Source organism: Erithacus rubecula, assembly GCF_903797595.1.
Source record: "Erithacus rubecula genome assembly, chromosome: 3".
NCBI classification, from domain to species: domain Eukaryota; kingdom Metazoa; phylum Chordata; class Aves; order Passeriformes; family Muscicapidae; genus Erithacus; species Erithacus rubecula.
The window spans coordinates 136,835,435-136,860,949 of record NC_136689.1 but is presented as its reverse complement, the minus strand read 5'-3'; the positions used below and the strand labels follow the sequence as shown (position 1 = coordinate 136,860,949).

Below are 25,515 nucleotides of genomic sequence, written 5' to 3'. Positions count from 1 at the left end.
TATTCAAACTGCATCCTTGTTTTATTGAGGAGCAGAAGAGTTGCACCTTCCACATTCAGGCTAAGCAAAAATGGGCAGTTCACATGTAAGTAGTTACTTGATTTGGATTGTCAAAAATGCAATAATTTCCTAGTTTTATGTTTGTCGATTTTCACTTTATATACCATTAATACAACTGCAAGTAAAGATTTAAACTCAAAATCTACTTTGTGGGGGAAACTTTTATGCATCTGGAAGCATTGCTTCATTGCAGTACATGAATAATGAAATTACTACTGCAACACACAAGTCCTGAGTGCTTTTAAGCTCCTTGTGGCTTAAACAGGGCAGCACTTTCATTTTGAGAAAAATAAATGATGCACAGGATGTCCTGGAAAAACTAATTTTAGTTAGTTTAGCAAATTTGTGTTGGAACATTCTGACCACTAAAGTAATTCCCTAAAGATATATGAAAAACTTCCTGTCTCAAAGGCAAACACTTTCAAAATTTGGCTGCTTATCACAGAACAATAGGGACAGGAGTAATCTCAAAGTGTAGTGTTTAGAGAAGTCCCAATTAAAATCCAGGTGTTGGGATTTACTCCATCGAATTACTGTGTGAGTTTTGACTGAGACAATTTTTGCTAACATTTGTCTGTGTGAAGAAATTTAACCTCAAAATTACCTCATTGTCAAAAACTTTTGTGTGACAGCTCTGAATAATTTGTTCCTTTGCAAGTTAAGTAGCTTGTGCTGAGGAAGATGGGGGTCTTGGCTCCAATTTTGAAGTTAGTGGATAAAAGCAATATTTATTCAGCAGTGCATTTTCTCCTTGAATGCAGAATATGTGCGGTTTTGCAGTATGTATCAACAGAAGACAGCCTGCTTGCTGATACAGGCTCAAGTGAGTTTCTGTGAGGTTTATATTATCATGTAACTATTTTTAAAATCCAAATTCATCAGGACCTGGACACATACCAAGGTTCTGATGCTCTTGGACCAGCTCCTCAGGACATTTTCTTTCGCAGAGTGAGCAAGACACCCCATACCATTTACATAAAGCTGCAGCTACAAATCCAAGGAGTTTTTTATCTCCCTGTGAATGGGTTGATTGACACCATCTTTTTGCAGCCTGGCTATTGTCCTAAGGGGAAAGGAGTGAGCAGTTCAGCAGCACCACCTGTGTCCAGCACTCCTGTGCACAGGAAGGCTCCTGCTGCTCAGGACACATCGAAGGGCTGTCAGCAGGCAGCTCCTGAGGGTCCTGCCCTGGAGAGGCTCTCAGTGCAATACAGGGAATGCAGTGCAGGGCAAACATGCTCCATTCACATTTAAACTGTCTGGAGGGGGTGGATCTGTGGCAGGATGATCACAGCACTGCTGTGTTTGGGGATACACAGGTATTAGCAGGTGTATGAGCTCTGTGCTGGACTAGTCTGGGTGTGGGTGCAGTGCACCTCAGTTGTACTGGAGGCTACAGTGGCAACAGGGGTGATCCCATTTGGAAGAGAATCCATCATTCAACCCAGACTCATCTGGGAATTGCACCTCTCTGTTGTTCTGAGAAAGTTACAGGTAACCTTGGAGAAATGGCTGCATCTGTGTCAGAGAACTGCTTCTGGAAGACCGGAAAATAAAACAGAAGTTCTTGCCAGAGCTTTTCAGCTGCAATTTGCTGTTTCTCCTAATCTCATGTGTTGTAGCCACAGGCTCATGAGTGTCTTACACCTTGTGTTTTTTTAAACCTCCAGAGCCAGTCTTACAAACTCACGGAGGAAATACGGAAACCAGCCATAGGGGCTACCAGTTTGTCAGCAGATGAGCCAGTAAGAACTTCTTTTGTGGAGGATGAAAGGGGCACTGTGGTGCTGCAGCACCTGTTGCTGTGGTTGATGGTGGCTTTGGGAGGCTCTGCAATGCACAGAGGCAGCTTCTCTTTTGTGGTCAATACTGGTGCTAGAAACCTGGGTAAAAATGGGTCCTTTCATTCTGTTGAATAATACAACAGATTTTTTTCCGCTTTGAAATTTCAGATGTTAAATTTTTATTTAATAGCTTCTGCTGGAAGAAATATAAAATTAATAATCCATGTCAAATGAGGTGTTTTATTTGGTTAAATGAATTTAGGTTTTAAAACTCTTTTTAAAACTATTGTTTTTAAATGGAGTTCTCATTGAAGGCTAACCATTCTTTAGTGAAAAGCTTCCATTATGTGGATGTTAAAATGGAACTTTTCAGCTTATCAGAATGTCTCATTTTAAAATGGAGCTTTCATAAAAATTCATGTCTTCCTGAACATATTAGTTTGAACAAAAATATCAAATTTTACTGAAAAAAATGCTTTCAGCAAAAATTTTCCCACCAATGCTAAAGTGTTTACCATTCTCTCAGAAACTGAGCTCCCAATTGAACTGCACCTGTTGCAACATTACAACTCCAAATCTGCATATTTTCATGTCATATTTGCTCTCTGAACACGGCCCAGAACTTTTTTCCTCCAATCAATGTTTTTGACTGCACATCTTTGAAATTTAAAATCTCTTAATTATTTTCTGTGTTTGCAGTCTTGTGTCAGGCTTATCTGTGCATCTGATGTCCTTAATCTTCACACAAATAGACTCAATCCATCTGGAAATCTAGAGAGCTGCTCTGCTATAAGGAAGATGCTTTGGGGAAAATTTGGGAATGGCAGCAATGGTTTTCAATTTTTGATTTGAAAAGTTTGATGGATTTTCACTTATATGAAATTGTGTAATTTTTAAAAAAAATATTCTGTCTCTCAAAAATCCATGAATATTGTTTATGCATGATTTTGTGGTGTTTGTGAGTTTAATTAACCTTGGGGTTGGGTGGATTGTTTGGTTTTAATTCAAATTTTTTGAGGTTCTCTGCAACACGAGTTTCATCTTGTCATTGCAAAGCAGACTAAACCTTCTTCCAGGAAGGACTCTATAGTATAAGGGGATGGCAGGTTGTTGTGGGCCATATGGTTGGACAACATGAAGGTCAAAAAGTAAGTATTACCTGGAGAACATATCTGCCCAGGGAGCCTTCTTGGGCATAGGCTCACAAAACTCACAAGGACTTCTCTGTTGCCTATGGACATTACTGTCCTTGTAGAAATGTTTCCCTAGTACCAGTATTACCACAGCATGATTTTATTATCTCATCACGAAGCTCAACAATTGCTCTTTGTTGCTTCCCTGGCAGAGCAGTGTTCAGGGACAGGCAATTCTTGTTCAGCTCTTGGCCATAAGCCCACAGTCAGCAGAAGACAGAAATAACTTCTTGTTTAGCTACCCACCAATGGGGAAGAGCTGTGGCAGAGTCTTTTCATTTCCCTTATTATTCAGGATATTTGCTGTTGATTTTAGATCTGAGGCTGTCCTGTGAGTGCTGCTGTAGTAGGTGTTAACAAGCATCTACCCATGAAAAAATTATGATCATTTGTGGCCAAAAAAAAATGGAATCCATGTGAAATATCAGAGTTACTACATTTATAGTGTACATTTGTACACCTCTTTGTGTACAACATTTTTAATATACTGTACCAGGTTCTGTTGTTACTGTTTAAGAGGTTTTTTTACTAGACTCTCATCTCCATTAACTGAGTTATTGGCACAAATCAGTGATGATATCTGCTAGCTCAAGCTTAGGTGCCTCAAAAGAGAGATCCTGAACAAAGACTATGCCCTCACAATCTAAACTCATCATTCCTCATGCAACACTCCAGATCAATGTCAATATCTTCTATCAATGTCTTCTCCCTCTGTATTGGTTCCCTGTTTTGTTACCAGATGGTTGCTCCGTGGTCATCTTCACACACCCTAAGGTTGGTTTTGGTAGGGGTTTTGGTAAATTCTGTATTCCATTTTGGAATATGGTTGTTACAGTTCATATACTACAATCAATGGGCTGTCCACTCCAGCCATTCATTTTTAAGTAATATTTAACTAATTACTAATTATTTAACTATTATATGTTCTGGTTTTTAACATTTCACTACAATCTATTTTTACTGTTCTTAATTATCAGATTATTAGCTCTGGATTTCTGTTAATCTATCTGTGACTTACAGAATGTAGCCATATGGTTGAGATAAAGTTCAATTTGTAGCCCCACAACTCTTAACTACCTATGTCAAGCAGAACTTAGCTACTTTCAAATAATATGAAATTTTCAACTGTTGCTGTCCAGGAAATGGCTCTGCCTTTTTTGTGAACTGTGACTAGTGGCTGAAGCAGTGGATGAATTACTGCTGCTTCAGGTGACTCTGCTGACCTGGCAGTATCTTGAAACTTTCACCACCTCCTTCCTGTGAGGTAGAAAGGTGTTAGACAAGCAATTCTCTGAGTTCTGGAGGCACAGACACTAAACATGCAGGTCTGTATATTCTGTGTGTCTGTGAATGTATAGATGGTGTTTAGATAGGGTGTCTTGCAGAGATGTATTTTAGAAACAGTGAAGGGACCAAGGGGTGAAGCATGTCATCTTGGGGCTTCCCTGATGGATGCAACATCATTCAAGTTCTTCTCCCTTTAAATAACTGAGCTTTAAAATACATGCTAGTATGAGCATGATGTTCCCAAAGATTGTGCCCATGGATTTGATCCCTGTGCAGGTGTTCTTAAGTCATGTAAGTTTTCATGCTGGCATAATAAGAAATTACTTCAGTTCCATCAAGGTTAGCTCATCATAAATCTTTGTGGAGGTAATGAGTGTCAAATTCTTATTAAGACATAAGAACACTTGAGTTAAAAATGTGGTATTTCAGCTGAAAAAATAGGCAAAATATGCTGTTATCTGAGCGTCTTCCAACCACTATTATGGTCAATAAAATAAAAGGAGTCTGCCCCCATCATAACAAAGAATTATTGCCGACTTGAAATACTAGATTTATCTGTGGCCAATAAAGCCATTTGTTTGCATTTCATATGGCTTCCATTTGCAAGATAAGTAACCCAAGGAAGTGATGTGAGGCATGACTCATGTCTAAACACAGGCATGGTGTCTTTGAAGATTTCTAGCATGCTTTCCTGCCTTGACTTCAGCAGCTCCACCAGGTGAGTCAGCCCCATGTCCCCTCTGCCAGTCCCATGCAGGTGCCCTCACATATCTCAGATGTGTCTTTATTTAAGCATCTGGATTGAGCCCTCTAGAAATAAAAGCTGCAGTTTTGCAGCTTTGGCATTCTCACTCCATGATGCCCTGGTAGCAAACAAATTTTAAAAGTACTCAGTGTTAAGGTGTTCCATCAGCCACAAAAAGTTTTGAAAACTTAAAAAATTGACCATATAAAATTCAACCATGGAAGAACCACCCCAGAGTTACATTTTTCTCTTAGTTGTGGGTTTCTCTGTCATGGTGATGAGCATGAATAAATTGGATAAAAAAATCATAGATGATATATTAACAGGAGGGACATTGTAGGAGAAAGATGGTTTTAATTTTGCAGTTTAAATACCTGTCAGAACAATTATCTTCACTATTACCACTTGTTTTTAATAGGAAAAAGTAAACATGACTGATTCTATTTGGATCTTGTTGTCACTACAGTTTTAGTCCCAGATGCAGAGAATAAGGTTTGCACTCTCAGCTTGGAAAGAGTAAAGAGTCATTGCAAAGGCTGTTAACTAATCCATAAAACTTACATGTATTGTATTATCCAGTGCAGAAATTGTTTTGATCCTGATAGCACCAAACCATCAGGAGCAAGCAAGCTGACAGTGTGTGTTGCTGGCTTGCAGCTGTTAGGCACAAAACAGCCACAAGAATTTAGGAGAATGACAGCCTGGCTGGCAGATGGAGGATGGCATTTGGAGACACTGATACCATTCTCTGAGCAGGCAAGGAGGCAGTTGGCAATTTTTCAGCTGCATATTGTGGTTGACAGAGGAAAATGCTCAAGCATAGAAAAATGAGAGGTATGTTTTACAAAACAGGTGAAGCAGGAACTTCGAGGACAAAAGGACATCTTAAGGTTGCGCTTTGCCAATTCATTTGCCAAAAATGTGTTTGTCTGCCCCGCCTTTTTATTACCACAGCACAAACCCCAGCACTTGCTGATACGGCCCTGCTGCCAACACACCCACAGTTTTTCTTCTGTTTGCTTTTAGATGTTAGTGCCCATCTACTCTGACCTGTGTGTAAAAGCCTTTACATTTCACAGAAATTTCTACCTGAGTGATTGAGCCCCATTACTTGAACTTTACTGAAGAAGAGCTTGCAGAAGGATCCCTTCCTTTGGTGGAATGATGACAGGAGATAGTGGCCTTTCCCAGTTGGATGAGAACTGACCTTGTCTGTCAGTAATTGCTCTTTGTTTCTTTTGCTCAGCCATTATATTAAAGAGCTTTAATATTTGGAAGTTGTCTCATGGGAGTACTCACACACTGCAGTGAAATGGGCTTTATCTGCTCTTTTGCCCTTTCTGACTGATGGTCTTGAGCTTTCTCAGCAGGTCAACCTTTTATGACTGGGAATGTCTATTTTAGTAAATCAGACTATGGATGAAGTACAAATGTAGCATTGTGTTTTCAGTCTGTCTTTGGTAGTAGAAGCAGCCTACTCCTATGTTTGTTCTTGTGTTTCACTGTTCTCCACAGATGGAAATGCTTGAGATGAGGGATGAGGTTTGGGTTGTCTTAAAGACTACTTTGGGTGGGAGTTCAGAGTTTCTTCTGATAACAGGATGTTATCCTGGCAACATGTGATGTACTAGAAGGTTTTAGCCACAACATCTAAGAACACATGTCCATTTTCTTAGTCATTACTGTTAGTCTAGTTAACCCTGGATTCCAGTTGCTTTATAGCTCATTAAAGACTTCTGCCAAGATAAATAATTAATCTTGAGTATGTGTGTGTTGTATAAAAAATTAGTCATGTAGGTGCTGATTTGCCAAAAGCTGTCTTCTGTGATCAAATGTATTAGATACAGTTTAACCAATGAGATGCACACCCTGGTCCTGCTATTTGTTGCACTAACAGGTGACTAGATGGTTTGGAATATTTCCTGGTACATGGAGAACATCAATTTTCTTCTCCACACAAAAGATAAAAACAGAAATCATAGAACTGGAAGACACCTTGACATGTCAACTCACTTAACCATTGCCTACAGCAATAATTAAATATCTGTGAAAAATAAGAAGCTCTGCCCAAACCAGTCCTGACAGCTCTCACAGTGCTAAGCTGGAGAAATGGTTCCTTAGCTGGAGACTGGGCTCCTCAAAATGTCTTTGGACTGGTGGCTCAGTGACTGTGCATGGTGAGAACTGAGAAATCTCAGCAGGTTCTATAGCTTCATATCTAGTATGGGTTTTCAGTTGTTTTGACTTGGGTTTTTTTGTGGTTTTTTTTTTTTTGGTTTGTTTTGTTTTGTTTTTGTTTTTCTGTTCTCACCTTTAGGACATTATGGATTGTTTGGGACTTGGCTTCCCAAAGAAATGGGATGCAAGAGTATGCAACATGTATAAATCTGTTATACTAGCTAAAAATATTTGAACACACCAGTCAACCTTAGATTTATTTACTAGCAAAGTGCTTATCTCAAAATTAGTAGAGCCTGTTATGTTTCTTGGAAATCTTAAGAACAGAGAGACTGTATTAGAAATCCCTTGCACAAAAGACTGAGGCATGAACTCAACCCTTCTAAGACACCAGAGAATCTGCACAGTGCTGGGCCATCATGCTTGTTCCCATCACAGGAATTGTTTCAGCTGCAGTAGGCAGTAGAAGAACCAAAATCAGGCAGAAAGGAACTGCAAGTCTCTGGGAAATCAGGCAGAGAGGATGCTGGTGCTCACCTGCTTGATTAGAAAGGAAAGCTCAGATTGATGCACATGGAACTAGTTTATGTTGTTCTTTTTAAAACCTCATTTTTCTCCAATGCATTTTTGGAAGATAATTAAATATATGTGAAGAAGAATAAAATGAGTGTTAAAACTCTGGCATGATTGTGTAGTCTACCTCCAGTACCCAGTGATGATGCTCTCAGATATGTGAGACATTCACATCAGGTGGAAGGGTGCAGGCCCACAGAACACCACTGATGTCTGACAGGCAGCAGGCAGCTTAGCCTGGGACATCTCTGACAGCTCCAGAGACCAATGTTTAGACAACTGAATACTGCCCCAAATTTTGTTCCTGATCCCACTCAAGTGCATGAGTTAATGCTGCAAAGAGCATGGCTGGATCAGTCTGCTTTTTCTGTCTGCTGCCACTTTTAGATTTAATTTTTATTCCTGTTAAATGGCAGCCAAAGAAAAGCTTGAAGTTAGACATCCACCAAATAAAACACATAAATTGTAGCTGGCAAAAATGAAGACTGGGGTAGGCACTCAGCATACCTGGATCAATCCAGCTGTTTTTAGAGTTTTGCCTGGAGCTACAGAGCTGCATCTCATCTGCTCTGGTCAGTGGGTGACCAGCACCCCGAGCAGCTGCTCTTTTCCTTGTTCTGACTGTGCTCCTCCATAACCTGTTCCTGAGCAGGGTCATGCATTGCATGAGGTGATGGAAATTAAAAGATAGCTGTGATTGCTCAAGTTGTATTATCAGCTGTTTTCAGGGAGGGCTCTCTGCTGCAATACAGGAAACTACCTGACAAGTTTGTGGTAGCACTTCTGTTCGTGTCTACTGAGAGATGAGCACTTTGTATCTACTGCAAACTTAATTGTCTTTAGCCTGAGGAAAATACTAGATTTTTAGGAGTGTCTGCCATGTACTGCAGCAACCTACCAATGCTAACTACTGATGCTTTGAATCCATCAGAGCTCTTGTTACCTCCCCCCCCACCACGTCCTTTTGATTTTGCAGACCTTTATTAAACTGTTTATTTGTTCTCCATAAGGGCTCCACATGCTGAAACATCAAAGAAAAATCTACAAAGCTTCCCTAAGCATTGCAGATCACCCTCAACTATAAACTCATCTTACAGCTCCCAAAAGTCAGATGTAAATCATAGTAGGAAAAACTTTAAAACAAGTTAGAACAAAGGAAATTAGTTTTAGATCTTTTATAAACTGTCCAGTTTAATATAAATAAATCTGTGGCAATTTTAGCCAAAACTGCAAGGGAAGCAGATTATTGTCTAAAACATGCTTGAGTGAGACAAAAAGCTATTCAGGATAAGAGAAAACAAGTCAACACAGGCCACAAATACAACTATGCTGGAAGTGAAAAGAATATTTTTTACCAGCAGAATGTTGGTTGCATTAATTAATATAGAACTATAGGAGAGAAATAAGAAGCAAATTAAATAAATGAGCAGGATGGAGCTGGACCAATTTGTGAAAGCAAATTCCTTTACACCCTGTGTCCAGCTTCAAAGTTGTTTGCAGTCTGTGCACCTGATATTTCAGAGTCCACATCATGCTCTTACAAAATTTTCTAGAATACTTCTAAATCAGTAGCTAATCTAATCTAATCTAATCTAGTCTAAATCCTAATTCTAAAAAAGAACTATATTAATGTGGTTCTTCCCATATTTTTAGAAGAAAAATGGCCACAATTACAAATGATGTCAATCGATTTTACCATGTAGCCCTTACAGGAATATCCATCTGTCAAAATCCACAGGAGTACAGCTCTGAAACAGCTCTCCCTCTCCAGGAACTGGCTTTGACAGTCACTTACCACAGTGTCAGATTTCTCTCTATAATGATGATGCTAGTATTACACACAGTACTATAGGAATGGTATCCCTCAGGCACATCATTTAATGTTTTGCAGCAATTTTTTTGAAGACAGAGGCTTTAGCAGAGCTGACTCAATAAATTCCCCTGGTGCTTTAAAACAAGCCTGTCCTGAACACAAAACAGGCCTTCCTTCCTGCATGATTTTTGCCTTGTCTTTTTGAATAATCATAAATCTACTATGCTATTTCAGTTTCTTGTGGTACCATTTTCCTGCACACAAATACATCACCTACAATACAAGTTATACCTAGGAATGAGGGGCTCACTAAACCTGAGGATATCTGACCAGCCATCAAGGCATGAGAGAGCAAACCACTATCTGCAAGTCCTGCCATGACCTTACCATGCCCAGGTGCACCTGCAGTGGGGTTGGGGCAGTGGGGGCTGCAGGGGCAGCAGCACCAGCATGGTAAGGGCAGTTCCACAGCCCAACACTTCTGGTGGTGGGCAAGGCAAAGGACAAACCAATTCCTGTCTTTGTGTGTTTGTGCAGGTGTTTCTGTCCAGGCTGGATGTGTGAAAAGTGGGAGACAGTCCCAGGTGAAGCCTTTTTTATCCTCACCTCTCACCACTGCACCTTTTGTCCCAGGTCAGGAGGCAGTGAATGTGAAGCAACAGTTCTCAGCTCTTATTGTTGCAGGGAATCTGAAAGTCTATAAAGTAGAATAGCACTTGGATAATTACAAAGTAGTCAAACATCTACATTTGATATGTTAGCACTTTTTTTGTATTTTGTGCTACAGAATTTCTCCCCTTTTTCTGTTTTTTCAGCTACTTCTTTGGTCCTTTTGGTTTGCTTTGCAAACAACTCCAGAATAACCTCAGTACTGTCTGCCTAACACAGACAGCAAGATCTGCCATAAGCATTCTAACACTACAGAGCCAAAGTAATTGTATTTCCCTGGAGCTTTCTCTTCTCCATGCTGAACAAGCCTCTCTGAGCCTGTCAGTCCATTTCCCTTGTCCATGGAAGGAGAAGCACCTACACTCTGCCATAATAGAAAACTGTGAATGGAATTAATTTTGAACAGTTATCAGTGCATCTTCTTTCTAACTTTGTGTTTTTCCCTTTCCATTTAGACCCAAACTCTTGGGAAATTTGAAGACTGTTAAATAAAATCTCCGCAAGAAAATGTTAGTTATGTATATGCAACTATTTCCATCTTGTTTGAAAGGTTTAGGAAAACTTGTGTGAGCATACAGTAGGCTACATCTTTGAAAGCAATGTTGTAATGATGGGGCAATCAAAGTGCTCTAGAGATGAAGATAAATTATTGCATTGTTATTGTTTCTTACTAACTTTACTAGCTGTAAAAATAACTTTCTGTTTCAGCTGCCATTAGCAGTAGGTTGTATCCTAGCTGCTAACTGCACTAGAAGAGACAGGTACCTACATGGATTCAGTCAATCACAAAGGCACATTGGTAAAGCAGTGCAGGCACTGAATTTGTGGTTTCCTCCTTGAGAACTGACTCTTTACCTTTTGACAGAGGATTGATTCCTTTAGCCAGAGTTGTAGTTCTTTCACCAGAACTAGTAGATATCAGCATGAAACTTCTGAATCATACCAACAGTCTTTTAGACTGTATCTATTCTGGTGAATAAAAGATGTTCTATGGCCTGATTGGTATGTGGCAGAGCATAGCCCACAGCCATGTGCCTAAATTCTCTGTATTCCACCAGCAGAATGATGTTGTGCCTAATGTCTTTCAGGAATGGTCTCTGCCCTATGCTACCCCCAGAGACAAGGAGGTTAATCAGCCTTTTAACCTCTTCTGCTCCTCAGCAGGCTGGTGGCATTTTCAGAAGGGCTTAGAAGCAGACTGCCATGCCCTGCAGAATCATAACTCTTAATTAACAGTGGTGGTGCCAGTGCCTGGCAGCCCTGCAAAGCAAGCAGCCTGATCCACGTGTTGCTATTTAAATGGAAATGCCAAAGCACTGCCAGTGCCCACTTAGACCCCTGAGTCTGTGCTGTGCATGCTGACCTGTGCTGCTTGATTTAGGAGTCCAGGGCCTATTTTCTACTCCTATTTTAAAGTTTGGGCGTTAAAAATACTTGATTAATCATATAAGAGGAGCTGAAATTGTTGCTGTTGTAGTCTCAGATGATTCTACCCTTTTCTGAGAAACAGCAGAATTAAGGGTGTACCAGCATTGCAGCCCCTGTGACTCACAGCGTGTCAGATTAGAAGGAACAGACATGGTTTTCTGTTGACATTGGTATGTCAGACTGTAAACTGTTGCAGTAGCTGTGGACTTTGAGTTATTATCCTGTCTCTGTAAATTGAGCTTGAGGTAAGCCACACGTATTATTTTGCCAAACTTTAAAAATATATAAAACTAACAAAACTATCAAAAAACCTCCCTAACGACAACAAAAAACCCAGCTTTATCACATTATATATCTCCAATTATCTTGTTTTCATGAATGCATCAATATAAGAAAGGTTTTCATGAGAAGTTTTTATCCAGATGATTTGGATTGTTCACAGTACTTAAAAACATACTGCAGAGAGAGGTCCTGCTTCTGTTAAGATGTTTGTATTGGTCTGTTCTTAACGGGGCACAAACCAGTAATATTTGATAATTGAATGTATGAAGATGTCTAGTATGAAGTTATTATCCTTAAATTATTTGAATAAGCCAGAACTGGCAGAACAAAGTTATATAGGTCATGTATGCCATATGGTGACATGTTGACATATACATATATGTGTGTATATATATATGATGACAAAGTAGTACAGACTGCTGTGGTTTTTTATGTGGTGACACAATTTGTGGATCCATTCCAGGAACCCAGGGATAGATACAGTATTTCAGCGAAGCCCTGCCTGAACTTCAAGGTTTAGGTGGTGTGAACAAAGATCTAGCAAGAACCTGGCCCAAACTGCTGTCATTCTAATGCAAAGCTGTTTCCCCTGTGTCTGTTGTGTCTCTGTTTTCCCAGTCAACCCATAAGCGCCACCATCACAGCTTTGATGCAGAGCGAGATGCCAAGAAAATATACAGTGCCTGCAAAGGAGCAGGTAAGAAAAATTCGTAATTTTTGGGTTGTGTACAAAGGGCAGATCAATATTATAAATAGTATATACATGAACTTAGGCAAACCAACTGTTCCAACCAGTTTTAGGTAATCTTAATGCTTTCTGCCATATACTGACTCAAAGAACGTTCACAGCCATGAATATAAATGGGAAGGGAAGCCAGGTTGTTCCTCACAGCCTGGTAAAATCTAGCTTGGTAATTGCATGTCTCCAGAGGATTAGGGTAAATATGGCATTTGTTCCCTGTGATAGGAACATCAAGCTGCCAAGACTAATTTGACAGTCACAGGGTCCAGCAAGCCAGGTCAGATTAAGGTCATGGTTGTATATCCTTTCTCAGGCCTCCAGGGACCAGTAAAGAACATCATCACCTCCATATTTCATCAGAGCCCACTGCAGCTCCATCAGGTGAAAGGAATTTACAGTGACTTCAACCTTCATCTGCGATTTTTAACTGAAAATAAGTGTCCCTCACAATCTTCTCATGTAGTTTGAAGTAAGCAGTCTGACTGCACTAATGTGAGTGAGGAATGCTTAGTGTTTCATGGGATCATAAGGTCCATGGAAATGGCAATGTTCAGTAAAGGAAGAATATTCAGGCAGCACACAAAATCAATAAGTTATTAATTCACCCCAGGTATTTGCACAGTTAATATGTATTTAAGCATTTCTTCCTGGTATAGCAGTGACATTCATAATCAGCTAGTTAAGTGTTGAATTTTAGGAACTGTTCCTGTCATACCAACTGAACCCTCACAAGACAGCTGTCCAGAGCACTCTCCTAACTGAGAGTATAACCCAACATTATCAAATAGGAGTATAATTCCTTCTAAAATTAAGCCTCTTCCTTGGATCTAATCAAGAAGACCTGGACAAGATGCCCTTAAGTTTTCCTCCATGTACCTGGTGGTGATATGAGGGATGAAAACATACCTGCTGTTGCTGAATACCAATATAATTTGTATCTTTATGCTTGGTTCCTGCTCCTAAAAGCCTGAGATGAGGCACAGCACAGAGCCCAGAGATGGCAGAGCACAAGGAGGGCATGGGACAGTGACCACCAGCAGGATGTGTGGGCATCACCAGAGCTGGCATGTGTCTTGGTGCCTTTGGTCTGCCATCCCAACCCTTGGAATGCTGTGGCATTTGGGCAGTGCCCATCACAGGCTGGCTCATATGTCTGTCCTGGCTCACATTCTCAATTTCAATACTTGTCATGAATAAATAATGTCTGAGTCAATCTGCTCCTGTATACCAGGACACCTGTGTTAATGCAATAGCTGCCCTGTTGTGTCCTTTCTACATCCAGGTAACATCACTGTGATCCTGTCTCTTTTTAGTTGTAACAAATGCCTTCCAGCAGCTCTGTTTAGTGCAAACATCTGAAGGCAACAAAAGTACAAGAGCAAGCTCACTGCCTTTAGGAAGCTTCTCCAATCCATTGCATAAATTAGAGCTCAAAGCTGACTGAGGGTTTCTCCCCTGGAGGGGGCTGTACGTTCAGCTCCCCTCTGTGATGGGCAGCACAGCAGCTGCATCTCCCTGGGCATCCTATGCTCCTACTTCTCTAATTTCTGCCAAGCAAAACAGCATCAGCAGAGACTGAGACCATCCAGGCTGGTTCCAGCTCCTTTTCCTGACTCCATGTAGCAAAATTAGAGCCAATTCTTTACAGGCTGCACATCCAGGCATCGGGTTAATGAAGCTGGTTCAAACACATCCTCGTTTGCCCCAGCCTCTGCCCCACTGTCCCCATTCTGCTGTGCCAGCACAGCATTGACACAAGTAATGAACTGGATCTGGTGGATCAAAACCATGTATGTCACCCTATGGGCACTGGCACATCCCTGATTTTAGGAGCAGCACTGCCCTTCTCAAACAGAAGACTCAATCTCTTTGATATGAACAGCATGAGATGATGAACTTTTATTTTATGGCTTCAACAGTGTAGCTGACTACAGTTAAAATGATCCTTAGAAAAATCTTAGATGCTACAAATCCTAAAGATGGAATCACTGGGGAGATATGTACAGTTTTGGTTTTTTTTTTCTCTTTAGAGGTCACATTTTCTTTCCTCTGCATTTGATTCCTGGTTATATAATCCCTATGCACAACTTTTTTTTTCAGGAACTGATGAAAAGAAAATTATTGAAGTCTTATCAAGTCGAACATCGGAGCAGAGACAACAAATAAAACAGAAGTACAAGGCTTTATATAACAAGGTATTTGAAATAAGTGTCCTCTCTGAAACCACTGCCTCTGGAAATATCAAGGGCATAGTGGATTTAAGAAGAACACCAGTTACTTTCTGATTCAGCAATTAATTTTATCTTCTAAAATACTGATTATTTTTAATTTTAGGCCTCAGAGTCTTCTTGAAGTCAGCCTTAACCAGATCACAGCATTTTAATCAAAGCTGGGAGAGCTAGAAAATAGTTCATCACTGAAATAGAAAATATTTCAGCTCGTGTTCATCTTCAGCACATCCCAGAAAAATAAGTTAATGTAAAAGGGAAAATTTAAGTCAGAGTCCCACTTAGACCACATGCAAATTCAGAGAAACTATTTGGTCTTGCACAACTATATTTTTATTGAGTTTAATAGAAGTCATGTTTGATTTCTTCCAGAGATGAAGTAAAACATGTTGCAAAGCTAAGAAGTTTCATTGAGCACTTGATTTCTGCAGGAGGAGGCATAAACTGCCTTAATAATTTTGTGTGCAAGAAAAATAAAGATTCTAAAATATTATTTCAGTAAAGAGCTCAATCCTGCAGACCTTATTATTAAATTGGTATTTTCTTATTGTCTGCTTGCTCATTAATCAGTATCAATAAGGCAGCACTGAAGATGAATGAAAGCTTTGGACATGTAAAATTTACAGCAAGAGTGATACAGATTTTGGTTACATAAATACTATAGTATTATAGTATAATATTATAATAGTATGAAAATTCTAATACTATAGATTTTGTTCTATAATGAGAGTTAATAAAAATAGGCATTAGAAATTATCAAATGCCATGGGACGTTGCAGTGACATCAGCTCTTAGCAGCCCTTGTGCTTTCCTGAGCAGCCTGAATCTGTTGGGAGGAGGCACAAGTGGCTCCATCTCACTCTCCTGCTGCTCCAGGAACTTGCAGCATTTATGGTGTGTGTGTTGTAACTGCTCCAACACAGATGGCAGCCTCTGACTTGAGCAGTTGAGTGTTCATGTGTGGTTGTGTAAGCAGGAACTGGAGAATAATGGAATTAGAGCTGGACTTCTCATTCAGCACTCTGAACTTGACAAGTGCTTCCCATAGAGCAGGAAATGTTAACTGCAGATAGCACTTCAAACACATCCTCAGCATGCACTAGCCAGCTCTTCTCTAGGGTCTCACTAAATCTTGATTTTAGGTTGACATGAGGGTGTGTGTGTAAACATGCTGTTTGCTTGGCACAAAAGCACCTTGCAGAAATCTGCTGCTTTTTTCAGAAAGTCAGTTTTAACCAAAACTGACAGAGAAGGTTCTTCATTTGATCCTGTGTCTGGCAGCTCTTTCAAGGGAGGAAGCTTATGCATTTTGTTTCAGAGTAAAAAAAACAAAAACAAAAAAACCAAAAAAACCCCAAGACAAACAAACAAACAAACAAACAAAAACAAGCCAAACAAACAAAGTCTGCGTATTTTAAGGCCTTTAAAAAAACATTTTGTCACTTTTTGGTACAGAATGAGCTTTTAAATCATTCAATTTCCTGAAACAAATTAAGAAATCCTACAATCTCACCTCAGCTTTTGCACTAACCCTCCCAACTGTCCCCACAGGAGATGGAAGAGGACCTGAAGGGAGACCTGAGTGGGAATTTTGAAAAGGCTGTGCTGGCTTTGCTGGACTTGCCCTGCGAGTACGAGGCCCGAGAGCTCCGGAGGGCGATGAAGGGAGCTGGGACAGACGAGTCCCTGCTGATTGAGATTCTCTGCACACGAAACAATAAGGTTGGGGCACCATGGGGCACCTGCCTTGGGCAGCAGGGCAGAGAGCTCACCAAGAGCATCCCTGCGAGGAGAAAGAGGGATCAGTGCAGCTTCTGTGGCTGAAATGCCTCTAGCCAGTTTTGCAGCAATAACATTGTCATACTAGAGCTGAAACTCTAACAGGAGTTAAATAAAATTCACATTCCTTCCTTTATCCTACTCCTGCCTGCCTTGGATGGCATGGAGGCAGCATCGGTGAAGAATCCATGGGCACATGTTCAAAGGCAGCTTTGGCACTGCTCTGATGGTTCAGAGGTACAGGAATATGATCCTAGTGGAAAAAAAAAAAAAAAAAAAAAAAGTTAGCTCTTGCCTAAATGCAGGGAAAACCAGAGGGTACATGAATCAGGCTCCCCTCAAATTGCTCTCCTCAATAGTGACTGGGAATTTGTGGCTTCTCCCACTCCATGGTTGCTACACCTCACACACTACAGGCATGGTGCTGACTTGCTGGTGTTTTGTTTGCTCATTTATTTATTAATAAATAAGATGGCATTTATTTATTTATTTATTTATTTGGTTTTTGTTTTCCTAGGAAATTGTAAACATAAAGGAGGCCTACAAACATTGTAAGTAGTCTTATCTTCCAAACACCTTCATTTAAATCCTTTCTCACTGGTTGAACTCTCATGGATTTCTTTTCTTCCTAGTGTTTGATAGGGATCTAGAGTCTGATGTTAAAAGTGACACCAGTGGCTCCCTACGGAAGATATTAGTCATGGTGCTGGAGGTAAGGCTGGGGATTTTCCTCTTGTGCAGCTGCCTGACAGAGATATTTCCTTTTTCTCCTGAGCAATCATAATAAGTATTGACAGGTATTTATAATAATGCAGTTATGATATGTTGTATAATAATGAGGTAACTACAGTAAAAAAAGGCCATTCTTCACTATAACAGTCTTTCATATCTATGACTTTTTAATATGTACAATTTTTATTTATGAAGCCACAGACAATTTTATTAATATTGATACTTTGAAAATAACAGGATTGTTTTAGTGTTATTTATACCATGGTGAAGGGGTGAAGGCTAGAATACACATTTGTAGTCATGGCCATATTACTCTGAATTTTGCCCCAAACCACTAATTCTTATTTCCATCTCAGCTAAGGATTTTAGAATTCAGATACAGAACAACTAAGAAAGAGATTGCTGTTATGTTAGTTTTTCATTCATAAAAAAAAAGCATCTTTTCCATTAGAACACATTTAGTTTTAAACCCATTTCATTAAATAGAGCAAAAAATCAATACTTTCATAAAGACACATTATAACTAAGAAAAATAGGAACACATAGCGAAATGTAATGTGGTGGTCAGTCTGACCTAACAGCCCTGGGAAACGAAAAGACTGAATAAATAAATAAAAGAAGCTTTAATGACATAACAGTCACATCCCTAAATACATCACAGTTTAGATTCTCATTCTGGGAAGCATTGATACAGCTCTTTCCAACCTCTTGTATACTTTCAGTAGTGGCAAATACATTTATTCCTTTTTTTTTTTTTTTTTTTTTTTCATCAATCAGTCCTTCATCATTTCTCCCAGAGAAATTCACCAGTGTTGGTGAATGCTGAGAGTACATAGGTTAGTCAGGAAAACATTTCACAGTGACCAGGGCATATCCAGCACTGTGAAAATCAGCACTTTGCTGCAGGTACTGAGCACCTTCCTCTCCAGAGGCACCAGCACAGCACAGCACAGGGAGCTGGGGATAAACCCTGCACAAAGGGCTCATGTCTGAAGGCAGCCAGCCCAGGGACTCACCGTGCCCATCCCTGGGCTGTGTCAGCAGATGGCAGCAAAACTCCAACCAAAATATCTGTGAGGGCCACCAGCACTTGGTCTGGTGTTTTTATGGTTATCTCCTTTTCTGCAGGCAGCCCGGGATGAGACCCAGCAGGTCAATGCAGAGCTTGCTGAGCAAGATGCCTCAGATCTGTATAAAGTAAGTGCAGTTGTGCAAAAATCCCTTTTTTCCCCATGCTATGCAGCAAGGGCTGCCTTAGGGACACTAAACAAACCAAGCATGGGCAGGGGCAGCACAAGGAGAGGAGCAAGGGGGACACGGGCTGGAGCTTGGTGGATCAAGGGCTCCAGTCTGCACTGTGTATAAACAAGTGCTTCCAAAAAATAACATGTGATTTTGAAGGCAGGAGAAGGCCGTTGGGGAACAGAGGAGCTGGCTTTCAATGTGGTCCTAGCAAAGAGGAGCTACAGCCAGCTGAGAGCTACTTTCCAAGCCTATGAAAAGGTGAGTTTACCCTCTGCAGTGTGGGTTGCATTGGCCCTGACATAGAGGTGCAGACCCTAAAAGGACATGTAATAATCTGAAAAGCCTTTTCCAACCTAAATGATTCTATGTGGACAATCCTTTATCTGCCATTTTATAACTTTTTGAATGCTTTAAGAATCTTGGAAAACACATTTATACAACTGTATCATGAGCAGACAGAAATAGGTGATTTACAGGAGAAGCTGTCTCTTCTGCCAGTGAACAACCCATTCCCCTTCATAACCTACACAATATTCAGCCAAATAAATGTCACAATGTCTGTTCCTTCCCACAGCTGCAAGGCAGTGTACTGTTCCCCCTCCTACAGCAAAGGGACAGGTTCACAAACTCCTTCCCTGAAGGAAGGATTTGCTTTTCTGGTCTTTTCTTCTCCTTCTCCTCAACAGAGCCTGGCAAGGTGTCTCCTCCTGTTCTCCCCACTTCACAAGCTTGTATTGGCTGAGGAGAAGTTTATCTCCAGCCTTTTCCTCCCTGCCCACACTGGGCAGATGGCCTGTGCAGGTGCTTTGCTGTGCTTTCCCCTGTCTCCAAACATAAGGCAAAGTAGGCAGCAGGATCCTGGCTGTTTAGTGCTTCTCCCTGCGTCATTCAGCAGAAACATTTTACTCATTCCTGGGCCTGAACCTGAGCTGATATGGAGATACCTTGCTTGGAAATTATCTCTGAAAGTCAAAGCAATGGGAGATCCAAGGTCCTTCTCCTAGCAGCAAGGTGGAAGCTCAGTCAGCAGTGACATTCTCAGGAAAGAGTCTTCCTCCAGGCTCTGACTCAAAGTCCTGAACTACCCTGGGAAGACTCTGAATTCATCAAAAAACTGTATAGCCTTAGGCACTGAAGATGAAAAAAGCTCAAGTCAAAGCCATATTTCAATGTCAGCATAATAAGGAACCAATAGCTACAAAAGCATTTGCAGCTTAATCCAAGTTTTGGGTTGTTGCTGGCAGGAGAACAAACCCAGTCACTGATTCTCACTTGGAGTTGCCCAAACCCTGGGGGTTTGGTTAAATGCTCCAATAGCCAAGCTACCTTCACTTTTGATTCATAAAGCCAAGCAGATCAGGTTGCCCAAACCAACCCACCACATCCTGCCTGGCTACCCTCAAAGTAGGCCAAGATTAGAGCCCAAATCTTGCAAACATGCCCTTCTCTTCAGCTGGAGAGATGCATAGGGCAAGATCTGAACCAGGCTGGTGCTTTGCAGAACTTAAGCCCTAAAGCCTCACGTGATGCCCTTGCTGCCTTGTACACACAGTCTCCCAGCTCTGACCTAAGAGTCAGAGTCTTGAATCATGCAGGGACATCCTGATATGCAAAGCAGAGCAAGTAGAAGTCTTTGAGGTTCCTGAAGTTCACAAAAGTCAGGATGAACTCTGTTTTGAAGAGACTGCTTCTCCAATTCCCTACAGAGTGATACAAAAACTTCAGGACAACTGCAGTGCTTGTAAACTTTGCCTGGGAAGCCAAAGACAATAACTAACAGAACTTCATAGAGTTGGTAAAGCTCCAAAAATTATCTTATTTATGTGGGAGCCATCCAGAGCCTTTGATGGGGGGGAGGGGGGGGGCTAGAAAAAGCTTGAACAGTTTCTGCTGACCAGGGGTCACTCAAGAAGAAGCTGCAGCTGTCAGATACCTGGGACTGCTTGATTATCCAAATTATTGATTGTAGATTATCCATCACTTAACCATTGTGCCTTACTGGCTGCATAGACCTTCTCTCAGCCAGTGGATCTGTGAGCACTTGCACCAGAGCAGAACTCCATTTGCCCTCAAATTACCCTTTGGAAAGGCTCTAAGGGATCTGGATTGACCTTTTGCCATTGGATCCTGAATCTGATGCTGGTTTGCACGGTGGAAAGATACGTACAGACAGAAGCTCTTATGGCTCCTTTTTGTTCTCACAGGTGTGTGGGAAGGACATAGAAGAATCCATTAAAAGTGAAACATCTGGAGATCTGGAGAAGGCTTATCTGACTCTAGGTAAAAAGCAATAATTTCAAGACCTTTATTTCTAGTTCTTGCTGAACCTGACATTGGGAGTCTATGTACTGCCTGGCAAGAGCCATTGAGTTACCCCTAAACTGAGCTAACATATCTGGTGGGGGAAAATAGACAGTTTTCAGTAGTGATTAGGACTCCTTGGTTCTAAAAATGAAACTTGCCAGACACAGCTCCTTTTCCCACAGTTGAATTACTTGCCCTCTAACACCAGGTAGCCACATCCAAGCTGCTCCTGTGACCATGGCTGAGGATAACTTCCAGCAGATGCTTGGGCACCATGAGAAGTGTGCTAGCCAGCCAGCCACCACAAAAATGTACAGCAACTTGACAGCAATTTAGCACTAGTGCTGGCTTTGACTGGAATTTAAACCTGTGCCCTGTGTCCAATTAGCTCACTGGTATTGCTGTTATCCATCTGGATTTAGGCTCTCCCAGATCCTTCTCCTGTGATCTAAAGTGAGCAGCTACCCCAAGAATGGATGGGCAAGAGGAACCCCACAGGGGTGAATGTTCATTCTTACTCATGTCATTTTCACTGTGGAATGGCAGAGTACTCAGTGCTGGTAATCTCTTATGGAAAAATGGGCATCCCCATTCAGACTCCAAGATTTCTCCTTGCATACTGATAGGGAATCAGTCTCACAAAAAAAAAAAAAAAAAAAGCCCTGCCAGCTCATATGTGTAAGCATAAGCACTTTTCTTTCTTATTTATTTAATTCTGTTTGAAGTTTCATCACAAACTGCAAAGGTACAAGTACCATGAGGCTTCTTATTCTTTTCTTTAGTCAGCTGTGCCAAAGACTGCCCAGGTTACTTTGCTACACTTTTGCACAAGTCGATGAAAGGAGCTGGGACTGATGAAGAGACCTTGATTCGCATCCTTGTGACCAGGGCTGAGGTAGGGTACCCTGTGTCCTGTAATGCCTCACATCAGCTCTAGGAGAAATACAAAAGGGGATCTTGGAGTGAGTCCTGATAGATCATGTGCTCAGCAAACCCTTTTCAGCCCTGTGACATCAGTGGTCACACTGTATCCAGGCACCTCTAATTTTGATATTGCATCTATTTCTGTTTTCAAAGGAACTAAACCAGGAAGCATGTAGGCAATTTCAAGTGGACTCAACTATACCTGGTTAAAACCAACCCATGGGGAGGCCTGGCCCCAGTAGGATGTGTAAAAGTAATTCCTAGTTAATTAACTAATGATAAACCAGCAGTTTCCAATTTGAGAATTATAAACATATGTTGCCAATTTTCTCTGATTCCAGCTGGGAAAAAAACAGATGGAGAGGAGTGAAGAAAAATAAAAAGTCAAAGGAGTTCAAAGGAGTTAATTGTCATTTTAATAAGCACAAAACTTCACAAGGCATTTGAGATATTTAAGCACAATCTTTAAGTATTCCTTCTAAGCTGTGTACGTTGTAACCCCAGGGCTGTTTCACTTGACACAGAGGAGGAGCCTTTCACGGGCATGAGGAAAGCATATTTCTCAATGATCCACAGTGAGAAAAATTAGGCTCCAGGGTATTCTCTCTATTAAGACAAAGTCCAGTCATTACAACATTTCAAATTCACAGTGATAAAGATCACACCTGTGCTGTAGGTGCCTTTTTACAGGAAAGCTCGAGATAAGGAGCTCTCTCCCCACCCAGTAACCAGAAAATTACTTCCATGGGTGGAACAAAACTCTTTTAGCCATACTCCTGGGATGTGCCTCTTTCCCTGTTTGCCACCAAGGGATGACCTCAGGAGCTCACTGTGTGAGCTTTCCCAGTACCAAGGCTGTGCTGGCACAGCACCACTGGGCAGAGATTCTTCCAGCCACTTGGCATAGCTTTCCCCACAGACCCTCTTCAGAGTTAGCATCTCCTCACAATCATCTGACACGGGCTTACCTCGAATTCAAATGTTAACCTAAAAGTCCTCCAAGATTTTTAGACCTCCTGCGCTCTCCTCTCCTGCTCCCACTGGGTGTGGTGGGTCTTGAGTCAGACCCTGGGTTGCTGGCAGGAGCAGGGCATGTCCCTCACAGCAATCACCTCTCTGCTAAAGAGGCTCTTGGTGTCTCCTCAGAGCGACCTGCCAGCAATAAAGGAGAAGTTCCAGCAAATGTACAAGAAGTCGTTAGCTGAAGCTGTCCGATCCGACACCTCTGGGGACTTCAGAAAGTTGCTGCTGGCAATTTTGCACTAAAAGCCCATCAAGAATGAAGAGGCATGCTGAGCAGCCATCTCTTGATTAGTTTCCAAAAAAGCATCCAAAAAATGTGGCATTAGCACAAAGAAAAAAAATCCAATTTATTTTGTTTCCAGCTGGGAAATATGTTGCCAAATAATGTTGGACACGAGGTTTGTGTTATGTCTATCTTGCCAAATGCCCTTAAGCAATAAAGACATGTTGAAAAAACCAGATATAAATTGACCTCTTTGTGTTTGCATATGTGGATGAATCTTCTGTCATTGTTTCTTCTGGGTAGATTTTCTGTCTTTCTCTCATTCTGAATATTATCCCTGCTCTTTTCTAAATTCAATGAATGTCATGTCATGCTGTTAACAGTCCTGCCAAGAGAAAATGGATAGTAATTTCTTCTCAGCTCATTATCACAGCTCTTTAAACAACCTGAGGGCTGTGAATTAATGATTTAAGTCAGACCCTGATTAAAATGCTGCTGTCAACAGGGAAGGCCAGAGTGATTTTCCTATCTGTGAATTGCCCTCTCAGCAGTCACCTCCTAAATTATCCCATGAAGGAGATAAGAACTTCCAGTCCCCACCAGCACCATCTTCTAGGATATGGTGCAGGAACATCACAGGGCAAGAGGAGGCTCTTTTGTGAGATAGGTGTCAAGCAGGAAATGCTGTTCCCAAAGAGGAAGACATGAGCCTCAGGACAGCTGCATGGTCTGAATCCTGGGATATTTCTAAGATCTGACTGAATAAAACTTTGAGCAATCTGGTCAGATCTCATGGCTCATTCTGCTTTGACAGGAACCTGAATTAGAGACCACTGGAGGTCCCTTCCTCCCTGAATTATCCTAAGATCTTATAATCATCTGAGAGAAGATGTAGATGAAAAATAATATAACAGAACCTGTTGTAAAAAAGCACTAAAAAGAGGAGAGAAGAGTGAAAAATTTAGGTCAAGGAGATGGGTTCATGAGTATTTCTCTTTATCTGGGTCCTTCTTCCTCTTAAGTGCACCACCACTCTGGATGATGAATGGTCTTTCATGTATGAAAAGGGATGCTGAGTGATGGCATCATATTCCCATTGAAAACAGTATTTCTGAAGCACTGGACCTGTTTCTCCACCCTTGGACCAATGTCACAGCAGTAGCACCTGGCCATCTACTTACAAGATGGGGCAGTATAAATGAGAGATGGGAAAGATGTGTGGCTTTTACGAACAATGATTGGTGTCTCACACAGGTGTAATAGAATGTTATGGCATTTTAAAGGCCTTATGCTTCTTTGGGAACATTTCTAGCTGCCTAAAAATATCAGGGGCAGATCCTGAATACCTGGATGCCTTTATCACAGGCATTTTACTGTTCAGACCCAGCAAGAACAGAGCAATGTAGGATCTAAGTATCCTTTAGTTGCTGTTGCCATGGGTCTGTTGTAACCAGAGACCATAGAAAGGATAGATGAAGAATCTACTTTGGTGTCCAGTGATAGGGTGATATTTTATCCTCCAGCACACTGTATGCTCAGACCAAGATAAGCTGGCAGGTACCCATTCTCAAATGATGTAGTTTGAAGAAGAAGCCAGCGGGTGTCTGCAATACACATGAAGTAGCTGGTTTAGGCAAAGGATTTGTTTTAAAATATTCCAACAAAAGTGCCCAAAGCTGTATGAGTGGTTTCTGTGAAACCTCTAGAATCTCAGCACTCTCTAAACCAGCTATGTCCTTATTTAATGTGAAGCACATAACTTTGGCAGCCAAATTTATTTTTGCCTGAAGACTGTTTTAATTAACGCTAGTAGGTCATTCTGACTAAAGAAGTGTGCAATGGCTTTCATCTTAATCTTTCACTCTTTAATTAGATATTGGCCTGAAACCAAGCCAGGAGCCCACACATCTTCACACCCACGTATACTGGGCCAAAGTCATTATTGAATTACATGATGTATCTCTCTATCTGTACACAATGCAAACAGTGACTCTTGGGAAGTTGCTCTGTGACTCCAATGCTGTAAAATTTGTCCCCATGCCTCTATAAGTTTAGGTCAGGAGTTCAAGACCTAGAAGATGTATCTAGAGATGTAGCCTGTTGCCCTTGCCTACAAAATCAGAACCAAGCCCAGATTCTTAAAACAAGCCTTAGTTCAGCATTACATATCATACCAATGTGAATGGCAGCTGTGGCAACAGCACTCAGGAAAATCATGTTTGCTGAGCAGCTAATAGAAAATTATTAAATAATAGTTACAGAGGAATGAGAGAGAAGGACAATAAGGGTATCTGGACTTAAAA

General features: G+C 41.0%; 1 protein-coding gene and 1 long non-coding RNA gene across 3 annotated transcripts; one reads left to right on the top strand and one right to left on the bottom strand.

Moving 5' to 3' along the window:
* Nucleotides 1–16: 16 nt before the first annotated feature.
* Nucleotides 17–23,453, top strand: ANXA13 (annexin A13). Of its 2 annotated transcripts, XM_079299798.1 has the most exons (12): nt 19–85; nt 1,731–1,805; nt 12,631–12,709; nt 14,855–14,949; nt 16,534–16,704; nt 17,279–17,312; nt 17,394–17,473; nt 18,622–18,690; nt 18,895–18,996; nt 20,943–21,018; nt 21,825–21,937; nt 23,113–23,453. In XM_079299798.1, the coding sequence occupies exons 1-12, from the start codon at nt 71–73 to the stop codon at nt 23,230–23,232; spliced, it is 1,029 nt and encodes a 342-aa protein (XP_079155924.1). In that variant the 5' UTR covers nt 19–70; the 3' UTR covers nt 23,233–23,453. The 2 variants fall into 2 exon arrangements, with proteins under 2 accessions (XP_079155925.1, XP_079155924.1); XM_079299799.1 differs by lacking the exon at nt 1,731–1,805 and having other exon boundaries at nt 17–85.
* On the bottom strand, nt 21,861–23,622 carry LOC306799173. Its single transcript, XR_013773545.1, has 3 exons — nt 23,462–23,622; nt 22,935–23,118; nt 21,861–21,975 (listed from the first exon to the last, which is right to left on the bottom strand). It is a non-coding gene; the product is annotated as an uncharacterized lncRNA (long non-coding RNA).
* Nucleotides 23,623–25,515: the final 1,893 nt, after the last annotated feature.